The 13383-nt window shown below is 46.3% G+C and overlaps 1 protein-coding gene across 6 annotated transcripts in view; it reads right to left on the bottom strand.

Annotated features, from left to right (window-relative positions):
- Window positions 1–13383, bottom strand: part of cntn1b (contactin 1b) — a 1036112-nt gene that overhangs the window by 205369 nt on the left and 817360 nt on the right. For all 6 annotated transcript variants that reach the window (XM_086008675.1, XM_086008680.1, XM_086008681.1 and 3 more), the window contains one exon: window positions 5052–5122. In XM_086008675.1, the coding sequence (XP_085864801.1) occupies window positions 5052–5122 (71 nt within the window). The remainder of the gene's footprint in view (window positions 1–5051; window positions 5123–13383) is intronic.

Below are 13383 nucleotides of genomic sequence, written 5' to 3'. Positions count from 1 at the left end.
AAGGTACAAAATTACGCAAGATAAGGGCACATGGGGTTAGGGGTAATGTATTAGCATGGATAGATGATTGGTTAACGGACAGAAAACAGAGTCGGGATAAACGGGTCATTTTCAGATTGGCAGGCTGTAATTAATGGTGTGCCGCAAGGATCAGTGCTTGGGCCTCAGCTATTTACAATCTATATTAATGACTTAGATGAAGGGACTGAGTGCAACGTATCCAAGTTTGCAGATGATACAAAGCTAGGTGGGAAAGTAAGCTGTGAGGAGGATGCAAAAAGCCTGCAAAGGGATATAGACAGGTTAAGTGGGTGGGCAATAAGGTGGCAGGTGAAGTATAATGTGGGCAAATGTGAGGTTTTCACTTCGGTTGGAAGAATAGAAAAACAGAATATTTTTTAAATGGTGAGAAATGGTGAGCAGCACGGTGGCATAAGTGGTTAGCACTGTTGCCTCACAGCGCCAGGGACCCGGGTTCGAATCCGGCCTCGGGTGACTGTCTGTGTGGAGTTTGCACATTCTCCCCGTGTTTGCGTGGGTTTCCTCCGGGTGCTCCGGTTTCCTCCCACAGTCCAAAGATGTGCGGGTTAGATTGATTGGCTATGATAAATTGACCTTATTGTTAGGGGGATTAAATACGTGGGGTTACGGGGATAGGGTGGGATATGTGTTGGTGTAGGGGTTACGGGGATCGGGTGGGATATGTGTCGGTGCAGCCTCTATCTGCACTGTGGGGTTTCTGTGATTCTGTGTGAAACTATTAAATGTTGGTGTTGAGAGAGATTTAGGTGTCCTAGTACAAGAAACACGGTGAGTTAGCATGCAGGTACAGCAAGCAATTAGGAAGGCAAATGGCATGTTGGCCTTTATTGCTAAACGGTTGGAGTATAAGAGTAAGGAAGTCTTGCTACAATTGTACAGGGCCTTGGTGAGACCACACCTGGAGTACTGTGTGCAGTTCTGGTCTCCTTACCTGAGAAAGGACATACATGTCTTAGAGGCGGTGCAACAAAGGTTCACTAGATTGATCCCTGGGATGAGAGGGTTGTCCTATGAGGAGAGATTGAGTAGATTGGGCCGATGCTCTCTGGAGTTTAGAAGAATGAGAGGTGATCTCATTGAAACATACAAGATTCTGAAGGGGATTGACAGGGTAGATGCTGAGAGATTGTTTCCCCTGGCTGGAGTGTCTAGAACTAGGGGGCATAGTCTCAGGATAAGGGGTCAGCCTTTTAAGACTGAGATGAGGAGGAATTTCTTCACTCAGAGGGTTGTGAATCTTTGCAATTCTCTGCCTCAAAGGGCTGTGAATGCTCAGTCGTTGAGTATATTCAAGGCTGAGATAGATAGATTTTTGGACTCCAGAGGAATCAAGGGATATGGAGATCAGGCAGGAAAGTGGAGTTGAGGTCGAAGATCAGCCACGATCTTAGGGAATGGCGGAGCAGGCTCGAGGGGCCATATGGCCTAATCCTGCTCCTAATTCTTATGTTCTTAACTAACATCTTAAAACAGATTATCTGGTCATTATCTCATTGTTGTTTGTGGGAGCTTGCTGTGCACAAATTGGCTGCCACGTTTCCTACCTTATAACAGTGACTACACTTCAAAAAAGTACATCATTGGCTGTAAGGCACTTTGGGATGTCCTGAGGTTGTGAAGAGGGCTACATAAATGCAAGCTGTTTCTTTCTTATAGTTTACTTCACTGCCACAGGTAACAACACAATTGAACAAAAGGCACTTGGGCTCCGGGAGAGCGGAGCTCCAGTGAGGACCTGCAACCTCCAAGTGCCACTCCAAACTTTTAGCTGGCACTTGCTTTCCAATATAAGTCGGGTTTTGGATGGTGTGGAGTTCATCTCCTTTTTATTGTCTCCGTCAATGGCACTCCCTCAGTGCTGCACTAAAGTGTCAGCCTAGTCTCTGGAGTGGAGCCTGAACCCACGACCTACTGACTCGGAGGCGGAAGTGCTGGCACTGAGCTACGGCTGACACTTATGTCATACATCCGTAATAAATTCCTTAGTTTGCTAATTTCATGGAAATCATCAACCCTGTTTGTCCGACATCCAGTACTGGATGAGCAGAAGTTTCCTCCAACTAAATATTGGGAAGACCACAGCCATTGTCTTTGGTCCCTGCCCCAATCTCCGTTCCCTAGCTACCATCTTCCCTAGCATCCCTCTTCCTGGCAACTGACTGAGGCTGAACCAGGTTGTTTGCAACCTTGGTGTCATATTTGACCCTGAAAATGAGCTCCCAGCCACATATCCGTATCATCACTAAAACCGCCTATTTCTACCTCCATAACATCGCTTGTCTCCGCCCTTGCCTCAGCTCATCCGCTGCTGAAACCCTCATCCATGCCTTTGTTATCTCTAGACTTGACTATTCCAACACACTCCTGGCTGGCCTCCCACATTCCACCCTCCGTAAAATTGAGGTCATCCAAAACTCGGCTGCCCGTGTCCTAACTCGCACCAAGTCCCATTCACCCATCACCCCTGTGCTCGCTGACCTACATTGGCTCCCGGTTAAGCAATGTCTCAATTTAAAAATTCTCATCCTTGTTTTGAAATCTCTCCATGACCTCGCCCCCTCCCTATCTCTGTAATCTCCTTCAGCCCCACAACCCCCCGAGATATCTGCACTCCTCTAATTCTGCCCTCTTGAGCATCCCTGATTATAATCGCTCAACCATTAGTGGCCGTGCCTTCCGTTGCCTAGGCCCTAAGCTCTGAAATTCCCTGCCTAAACCTCTCCGCCTCACTACCTCTCATTCCTCCTTTAAGACGCTCCTTAAAACCTACCATCTGCCTTATTATCTCCTTAGAGTCATAGAGTAATACAGCACGGATAGAGGCCCTTCGGCCCATCGTGTCCGCGCCGGCCATCAAGCCCTGTCTAATCTAATCCCATATTCCAGCATTTGGTCCGTAGCTTTGTATGCTATGGCATTTCAAGTGCACATCCAAATGCTTCTTAAATGTTGTGAGGGTTTCTGCCTCCACAACCCTTTCAGGCAGTGAGTTCCAGACTCCAACCACCCTCTGGGTGAAAAAGTTCTTTCTCAAATCCCCTCTAAACCTCTGGCCCTTTACCTTGAATCTATGCCCCCTAGTTATTGATCCCTCTACTAAGGGAAAAAGCTCCTCAGCATCCATCCTATCTATGCCCCTCATAATTTTGTACACCTCAATCATGTCCCCCCTCAGCCTCCTCTGCTCCAAGGAAAACAAACCCAATCTGCCCAGTCTCTCTTCATAGCTGAAGCGCTCCAGCCCTGGTAACATCCTGGTGAACCTCCTCTGCACCCTCTCTAACGCGATCACATCCTTCCTGTAGTGTGGCGACCAGAACTGCACACAGTATTCCAGCTGTGGCCTAACCAGTGTTTTATACAGCTCCATCATAACCTCCTTGCTCTTATATTCAATGCCTCGGCTAATGAAGGCAAGTATCCCATATGCCTTTTTTACCACCTTATCCACCTGTTCCGCCGCCTTCAGGGATCTGTGTACTTGCACACCCAGATCCCTCTGACCCTCCGTCTTGCCTAGGGTCTTACCATTCATTGTGTATTCCCTTGCCTTGTTAGTCCCCCCCAAAGTGCATCACCTCGCACTTTTCCGGGTTAAATTCCATTTGCCACTGTTCCGCCCATCTGACCAACCCATCTATATCGTCCTGCAGACTGAGGCTACCCTCCTCGCTATTTACCACCCTACCAATCTTTGTATCATCCGCGAACTTACTGATCATACCCTTTCCTTATGTGACTTGGTGTCAAATTTCGTTTGATAGCACTCCTGTGAGGCGCCTTGGGACGTTTTACTACATTAAAGGCGCTATATAAACACAAGTTGTTGTTGAAGAGTGAATTGGATTGATGCTTTAAAAAATGCACTAATCAACTGTATAAATTATGGGAATCAATATGCTCTCGATGGTTACGTTATTATAAATTAAATGTTAAGTGTTAATACGGATGGCCTAATTTTAGTATAAAAACAGGGAAGTCTTGCTGCAGTTATACAGGGTATTGGTGAGGCCACACCTGGAATACTGCGTGCAGTTTTGGTTTCCATATTTAAGAAAAGATATACTTGCTCTCGAGGCGGTTCAGAGAAGGTTCACTCGGTTGATTCTGGAGATGAGGGGGTTGACGTATGAGGAAAGGTTGAGTAGGTTGGGACTCTACTCATTGGAGTTCAGAAGAATGAGAGGCGATCTTATCGAAACATATAAGATTGTGAGGGGGCTTGATCGGGTGGATGCGGTGAGGATGTTTCCACTGATGGGTGAGACTAGAACTAGGGGGCATAATCTTAGAATAAGGGGCTGCCCTTTCAAAACTGAGATGAGGAGAAACTTCTTCACTCAGAGGGTAGTAAATCTATGGAATTTGCTACCTCAGAGAGCTGTGGAAGCTGCAACATTAAATAAATTTTAAATGGAGATAGACATTTTCCTAGCAGATAAGGGAATTAGGGGTTACGGGAAGAGGGCAGGGAAGTGGACGTGAGTCTAGGTTCAGATCAGCCATGATCCTATTGAATGGCGGAGCAGGCCCGAGGGGCCGTATGGCCTACTCCTGCTCCTATTTCTTATGTTCTTATGTTCTTATGTTGGTTAACGCCTCCGTTAAAGTTGTGGACCAGGGAAACTATTACGACCATTTGTTCACTAATCTTCACAGAACATCATTCAAGGACAAAGTGTTAAAGTTTATTCTGGTCTCGTAATAACAGGAATGTCTTGGGGAATGCATTTAACTTGAAATGAAAATTGTATTGGGAAACAAGATTGTAGATGAGATCAAATACTGCAGTCAAAAATATAACAACATGTACATTTTATTTCACCTGACACAATAAGGATGGAACAGTTGCTGACAGCACATAAGAGGCAGAGCTTCCTAATCTCTTTAGTCTTTCTTGGCCACTTGTACTTGGCAGCAGGGCTGAAGAAGACCCAATGTGCATAAAGTTATCAGAAAGAAACAGAGGGAGCCTTGTGTGGCGATCTGCTTCATTTACCAGAACCTACCGTCCATGTTACCGTCAGTTCCCGATGGTTTCCGCCACCTCCCCCGACATCGGATGGAGCCACGGTGGGAGCTGTGGGAAGAAGACAGGCAAGTTTTAATGGCTTGCATTAGGGGCGGGGGTGGGTTGCGCAAGCTTTGCAAAGAAGGCATTTGCTATTTCTCACAACGCCAAACAACACATATGGCTGATATAATTACAATAACAGTGACCTGCAATAGCTGCCAGAGTCCAGCTCCCTGCCAAGATTAACACATAACTATTGCTCTGGGACTGCTGCCAGTTTTCGAACAGCGCCACTGAAGCAAAGTTGTCAGCAAATTCTTTGTTACTATCTGCGATATTTCTTCTTAACGATTCCCCACTGAATGCAGTACAGGCCGAAACAATACATCCACAGACTGAAACCAATAAAACGTTAAGAGGAACAATCCAGCCCTCTTTTACCCGCAGCTTTGAGGAACACAGAGTTGCTTCCCCTAACGCGCCTTAAAATAAATCGAGTGTTAATATTCTCCATATCTTTCATACCCTCCCGAAGAGCTATCGATCCAGCTTCTTTTTAAAGATGCCAACTGACTCACAACCAACTTCCTTCCGAGTGTCTGTTGCACGATCTCAGGGAAATGTTTTGTTTTCTAATCTCTAGTCTCACTCGAGACCTGTGTATTTGCTACTTGTGTCCTCTAATCCTTCTCCCATTGTCCAAGTTAACCAGCAGTGCTTCCTTCAGCCTCCTTGTTTTCAAGACCTGGAGCAACACTCGGTTACACTGAGGTTTTATCCAGTGTATAAATCACTGTACGCGATTTATGAACAAAGGAAGCGTCGTTAAAAATATAGACGTACCAACACTCTTAGTGTGGCTTCAACACCTGCTAATGAGGCTAATTGTTAAGCAGCCTTCCAATGAAACCTGATCATTATCTATAAAAGCTGAATTCCACAATTACAATCAAAGCCGATAAATGCCCAGAAATGCAAATATTGGCACTTTGCAATGCTGGTGTCACATGTGCAGCCACTTCCCTCATTTTCATCGTCGCCCTCAACCTCTTTGACTCTAGCTTCGTAGATCTCAAGCTGCTTTAATGCCTTCTCAAGGACTCATTCTCTCTATAGGCGCCGTGATCAGCTTTCTTTCACTCCTCCGCACCGTCTCCAATGCCCGGATATACTATTTTCTGGTCTGAGTTTATGCTTTGCTATCATGAAAGGTACAAATGTCTCCAGCCTCCCAACAAAGCAGCAGCCTCATACCAGGCAAAACGCAACTGCTCCACCCCAAAAATAATGGTCAGCTGAAAGGCTGCTAAATCTCGAAGATACATGAAGGTGTCTGCCGGTCAGGCAGGTAATACGACACACTGGTTAGTTGAGCACCCAAGGACCTTGCATAAGGCTGAGAATTTCACAAACTCTGAAGGAAAACACGATTTTTAAATAAGAGGCTTATGCCGATCATTGAAAATGAATTTCAATTGTACAGTAATTTTCAAACAAAACCTACGATTTGGCTTCCAACAGCTCCACGAAGAGCAAGGTACAGCTCCTGCAGGTTAAATAAACAATGAGGGAAGAAAGCTACACAAGCGTGAATGCGCAGGCTCCCAGTCGTGCCACAAACACATTGAAATCCAGAGCGAGTGCGGTTTACGCTGCATGCTCGGCTGGTCGTGAGATTTGTTGGCTCAGATGGTCCTAGATTCGCAGGCAGTCGGACGTCACTGTCTTCAGTGGAGATACTGGGGTAAATATCGCCTTCACTGCACGGGCAGTAATCTGACGGAGCAGAGCGGAATGGCCTGTTATACAACCTGGCCTGCTTTCAGTCTACTGAAATGTACAACGTGCGTGCAATCCGCTGCCCCAGGTTGCAGGCCGTGCGGTGAAGACAAATATTTACCCCACTGTGTAGGTCAAAGGAGACGTCGGCTGAACGTTCTTAAAGGTAGATAGGAACTGGTGTCAAGAAGTTCTTCATACAAGGATCGATCAATACTTGGAACGGACCAATAGACAGAATAGTGGAGGGGTAAACCCTGGACGCTCTTAACAAATAATTAGGTGCAGCAACTGGAGGGGAGGGGGGGAATCTATTGGGTCTTTCTGAATGGATGAATTAAAATGGGCCACATGGCCTACCTATTCCTTAAGTTGCTTGTGATCTTGCAATGCAGGAGAAACTACCTAGCAGGGAGGTGATTTGACTGAGAGGCCTTGCAGGGAGGGAAGCCTGTCCTACTAGGCCTCTTTGCAGGAAAGATAAGTTTCATTTTTGTAAAAAAGCTATCTGTCAATACAAAATAAAAAAAAATGTTTTTTGTGATGTGTGCGTTGCTGGCAAGGCCAGCATTTATTGCCCATCCCTAACTGCCCTTGAGAAGATAGTGGGGAGCCACCTTCTTGAACCGCTGCAGTCCATGTGGTGAAGGTAGTCCTACAGTGCTGGTTGGTAGGGAGTTCCAGGATTTTGACCCAGCAACGATGAAGGATCGGCGATATACTTCCAAATCAGGATGGTGTGTGACTTGGAGAGGAACTTGGTGGTGGTGTTCCCATGCGCCTGCTGCCCTTGTCCTTCTAGGTGGAAGAGGTTGCGGGTTTGGGAGGTGCTGCCGAATAAGCCTTGGCGAGTTGCTGCAGTGCATCTTGTAGATGGTACACATTGCAGCCACGGTACGCCGGTGGTGGAGGGAGTGGATGGGATGCCAATCAAGCGGGCTGCTTTGTCCTGGATGGTGTTGAGCTTCTTGAGTGTTGTTGGAGCTGCACTCATCCAGGCAAGTGGAGAGTATTCCACTACACTCCTTACTTGTGCCTTGTAGATGGTGGAAAGGCTTTGGGGAGTCAGGAGGTGAGATACTCACCGCAGAATACCTAGCCTCTGACCTGCTCTTGTTGCCACAGTATTTATGTGGCTGGTCCAGTGAAGTTTCTGGTCAATGGTGACTCCCAGGATGTTGATGGTGGAGGATTCGGCAATGGTAATGCCGCTGAATGTCAAGGGGCGGTGGTTAGACTCTCCCTTGTTGGAGATAGTCATTGCCTGGCACTTGTGTGGTGCGAATGTTACTTGCCACTTATCAGCCCAAGCCAGAATGTCATCCAGGTCTTGCTGCATGCGGACATGGGCTGCTTCATTATCTGAGGATCAGCAAACATCCCCACTTCTGACCTTATGATGGAGGGAAGGTCATTGATGAAGCAGCTGAAGATGGATGTGTCTAGGACACTGCCCTGCAGCGATGTCCTGGGGCTGTGATGATTGACCTTCAACCACCACAACCATCTTCCTTTGTGCTAGGTATGACTCCAGCCAGTGGAGTCTTCACCGCCCCCCCCCGATTCCCATTGACTTCAGTTTTACTAGGGCTCCTTGATGCCACACTCTGTCAAATGCTGCCTTGATGTCAAGGGCAGTCACTCTCACCTCACCTCTGGAATTCAGTTCTTTTGTCCATGTTTGGACCAAGGCTGTAATGAGGTCTGGAGCTGAGTGGTCCTGGCGGAACCCAAACTGGGCATCAGTGAGCAGGTTATTGGTGAGTAAGTGTCGCTTGATTGTACTGTCGATGACAACTTCCATCACTTTGCTGAGAGTAGACTGATGGGGCAGTAATTGGCTGGATTGGATTTGTCCTGCTTTTTGTGGACAGGACATACCTAGGCAGTTTTCCATTGTCGGATAGATGCCAGTGCTGTAGCTGTACTGGAACAGCTTGGCTGGAGGCGTGGCTAGTTCTGGAGCAAAAGTCTTCAGCATGACAACCGGGATGTTGTCGGGGCCCATAGCCTTTGCTATATCCAGTGCGCTCAGCCGTTTCTTGATACCACGTGGAGTGAATCAAATTGGCTGAAGAATGGCTTCTATGGTGGGGAGGACCTCAGGAGGAGGCCGATATGGATCATCCACTGGGCACTTCTGGCTGAAGATAGTCGCAAACGCTTCAGCCTTGTCTTTTGTACTCACGTGCTGTGCTCCACCATCATTGAGGATGGGGATATTCATGAAGCCTCCTCCTCTGTTAGTTGTTTAATGGTCCACCACCATTCACGACTGGATGTGGCAGGACTGCAGAGATTTGATCTGATCCATGATTGCGGGATCGCTTAGCCCTGTCTATAGCATGCTGCTTCCGCTTTTTAGCATGCATGTAGTCCTGTGTTGCAGCTTCCCCAGGGTGGCACCTCATTTTTAGGTACGCCTGGTGCTGCTCCTGGCATGCTCTTCTACACTCCTTATTGAACCAGGGTTGGACACCTGGCTTGATGGTAATGGTAGAGTGAGGGAGATGCCGGGCCATGAGGTTACAGATTGTGGTGGAATATAATTCTGCTGCTGCTGATGGCCCACAGCACCTCATGGATGCCCAGTTTTGAGCTGCTAGATCTGTTCTGAATCTATCCCATTCAGCATGGTGGTGGTGCCACACAACACGATGGAGGGTGTCCTCAGTGTGAAGATGGAACTTCGTCTCCACAATGACTGTGCGGTGGTCACCGCCACCGATACTGTCATGGACAGATGAACCTGCGACAGGTAGATTGGTGAGGACAAGGCCAAGTAGGTTTTTCCCCTCGTGTTGGTTCTCTCACCACCTGTCGCAGGCCCATTCTGGCAGCTATATCCTTCAGGACTTGGCCAGCTTGGTCAGTAGTGGTGCTACTGAGCCACTCTTGGATTATGGACATTGAAGTCCCCTACCCAGAGTACATTCTGTGCCCTTGCTACTCTCAGTGCTTCTTCAAAGTGGTGTTCAACATGGAGGAGTACTGATTTATCAACTGAGGGAGGGCGGTAAGTGGTAATCAGCAGGAGGTTTCCTTGCCCATGCTTGACCTGAAACCATGAGACCCGGAGTCAATGTTGAGGATTCCCAGGACCACTCCCTCCCGACTGTATACCACTGTGCCACCACCTCTGGTGGGTCTGCCCTGCCGGTGGGACAGGACGTACCCAGGGATGGTGATGGAGGAGTTTGGGACATTGGCTGAAAGGTATGATTCTGTGAGGATGACTATGTCAGGCTGTTGCTTGACTAGTCTAAGGGACAGCCCTACCAATTTTGGCACAAGTGCCCAGATGCTTGTGAGGAGGACTTTGCAGGGTCAACTGGGCTGGGTGTGTCGTTGTCATCTCTGTAGTCGGTGCCGAGGTCGATGCTGGGTGGTCTGTCTGGTTTTATTCTTATCATGGTTTTTTGTAGCAGTTGTAAACAAATGAGTGGCTTGCTGGGCCATTTCAGAGGGCAGTTAAGAGTCAACCACATTGCTGTGGGTCTGGAGTCACATATAGGCCAGGCAAGGTAAGGACGGCAGATTTCCTTCCCTAAAGGGCATTAGATGGGTTTTTACGACAATCCGATAGTTTTGTGATCACCATTACTGATACTAACTTTTTATTCTAGATTTATTTAATTAACTGAATTTAAATTCCCCAGCTGCCGTGGTGGGATTTGAACTCACGTCTCTGGATCATTAGTCCAGGCCTCTGGATTACTAGTTCAATAACATAACCACTCTGCTACCGTTCCCTTGTTTAAATGTTTATCTATGTTTTTCCTCTTCTCCCCCCACCCTCCTCACTACAGATGGGTGCAAATTGAAATAAAACTACTCCCCCTCGGCTTAACTTCTGCATGAAGGATTCCGAACAGCAGTCACCATGATTCGGGAGGTTTTCAAACAGAATACAGCAATAAACACACGATAAGGAGTGCTAGGAGTGAGAGACTGGTGTTCAGCTCAAATCAATCATGCAACAAGAACCCGTTGTTTTCAATGGTTCGCAAAGAAGTAGAAAAGCAGAAAGTACGGCTAAATTCCACTGGCATCAAACAGTGATGGTGCATCTCAAATCTTTTACAAACGCGGTCTATACCAGGAGCAAGTGTTCTGACATCAATCCCGACAGATTTATGATGCAAAAAATATATACGTTACTACAATTCCCCGACTGCAAATATAACGCGGCTAGAGTTCAGCCGCATCGGGCACCTTAAATAATCAAATCAGAATGGTCTTGAGAAACTACCATTCTTTTGAAAGTTGGCACTGGGCTCGATTTTTCACACCAGCACGCAGTCTCCGCTTGGCAGCCAGCTGAAAACGAATAACCTCAACCCAGTATCTTCCAGACTTTATTCCGAGGATTTGTGCCTTTTTATGAAGAGGTGAAGGAAATGAGATGGATTTATGATGGGTGTGTGCAGGGTGATCACCCACCATATAGACTTCCTTTCAATGGAAGATAAACATCCGCTAAAACATGTGCTGCTTCTGCCATTCGGTTTCCTTAAACCCTACATCTTTGTCAACGCGTCACTCCATTGTGTGAGCGGATAGGCCGAGTATTATTTACAGGTTTACATGACACCTTGACCGAGGCACACAGCAGTTGATGTGTTATACAGTACAAGCACATTCAGAATGCTGAAGCAGTGTCCTTAACACAGGTGTGAGCCCATTCAAATGCTGGATAACAGTTAAGGTCGCTGCGTGATTGAAACCTGGCGATCTTTTCATTAGAATAAAGAAAACTGAGAGGAGATCTTGTGAGCTGTTCAAAACTTTGAGATGTTTTGATAAGATACACCAGGATAAACTATCTCCACTAGTTGGTAAGTTGGTAACTAGGAGGGACACATTTTTAGATGATTACCAGTAGGACGAAGGGAGCGATTAGGATTTTTTTTAAATTACACACAGAGGGTTGTTAGCTTGTGGAATGTCCTACCAGAAACAATGGTGGAAGCAGAATCTTCAATAGTTTTAAAAAGGGAAATGGATAAATATTTGAAAGAAGAAAATTTTGCAAGGGTATGGGGACAGCACGTGGGGATAGAACTAAGTGGATCATTTTCAGAGAACCGGCACAGGCTCAATCGGCTGAATCGACTCCTTCTGTGCTGTGAAATACTGATTCCACAATTTCTTTTTATTGATTCATGGGATGTGGGTGTTGCTGACAAGGCCAGCATTTATTGGCCATCCCTACTTGCCCGCGATTCTCTTTGGCAGATTTGGAGGGCGACACAATTTTAGTTCCAGCACTTTGACAGGTTTTACATTTTTAAGAGGACAGATAAGGAAAATCACCAAGCCTGGTGGATGCAATCCTTCTTTGGACAAAAAAGAAAGCAAATCATTTTGAACTCACTCAGTTGCACTGGTCCAAACCGGAAGACAATTAATAAACTTAACTGCAAAGGTGTTTGTCTGATCGCAAAGTTGGTAACACAAAGTGAGCAGACCAAACCCTTCACTGATTTCTGCAGTTCTATTTCTGGTCAGAACAAGAAGACTGCAGTTATACTGCCAAAACGGCATCAATAGGAATTTTTTTTGATGGTGCCATGACTCAAAAGAGGCAGCAGAACGCTGAGTCAGGCTCCAATCTGACATGAGAATGTGATAGATCCGGGCGGTGTGAAAGCCTACTCCAAAAGCCCTTCTCAAACACTTGGGGCTAGAAATTCGTGATAGCAAATGGGCAGTGTTTAGACTAAAAAGGATTAAGTAGCGCCAGTTGAAAATCGTCTAGGCTGCACACAAAATTCGTCCTCACTTCTCATTAAAATGATTGCAGTCATGTTTCTCATCTAAAAACCCAAGCTCATTGGTGTTACACTGAAAATCTGGACCAATATTGGGGGCAGGCTAAACACAAGTAATGATTGCTACTGGCTTTTTTCACTACTTAAAGGGGAGGTTCATTGATGCAGCACCTCATTCTCAGCATTGTTGTGTGTGCAGCTGCCTCAACAACCATAGAGGAAGGACAAGGAGTGTTAAGTATGTGTATTGTATTGAACAATTAACACAAAGACTTAAACGTATAACTCAAACAGGTCTTTACTGGTTAGAGGTAGGGACTACACGTAGGTCTTTACTTCATGCCCACAGGCGGGAACTGAGGGGAGATCAGTACCCACAGTACTATTTATACCCCTATGGCCAGGAGTGGTACTGCGTATCACTACGCCCTACAAGTAGTGCAGTCCTGTCCATAGGTTCAAAGTAGCACACATATTACATACACAACATTCCTCCCTTCCTAGCTTTACAGTCATCTCCCCATTTAACATAACGTAATAACATATATACATATATAACTTCAGGTTTACATAACAGAATAACATAGATACATAGATAACTTCATGTCAAAACAGATCACAGATTCAGTCTCTGCGGAAAACAGTTCACAGATTCAATCTCTGTGGTGTAGTCGGTTCACGTTGCTGGAGTGACTCATTCAATAGTCCTTCCATGGATTTAACAGTTTGAACTTCCGAACTGAATTGGCTCCGTTCGGAGGGACCACGTGTGTG

This window comes from Somniosus microcephalus, chromosome 16, assembly GCF_052327205.1.
Source record: "Somniosus microcephalus isolate GS21.2 chromosome 16, FLI_Smic_1.0, whole genome shotgun sequence".
Taxonomy (NCBI): Eukaryota; Metazoa; Chordata; class Chondrichthyes; order Squaliformes; family Somniosidae; genus Somniosus; species Somniosus microcephalus.
This window is presented reverse-complemented; position numbering and strand designations above follow the sequence as displayed.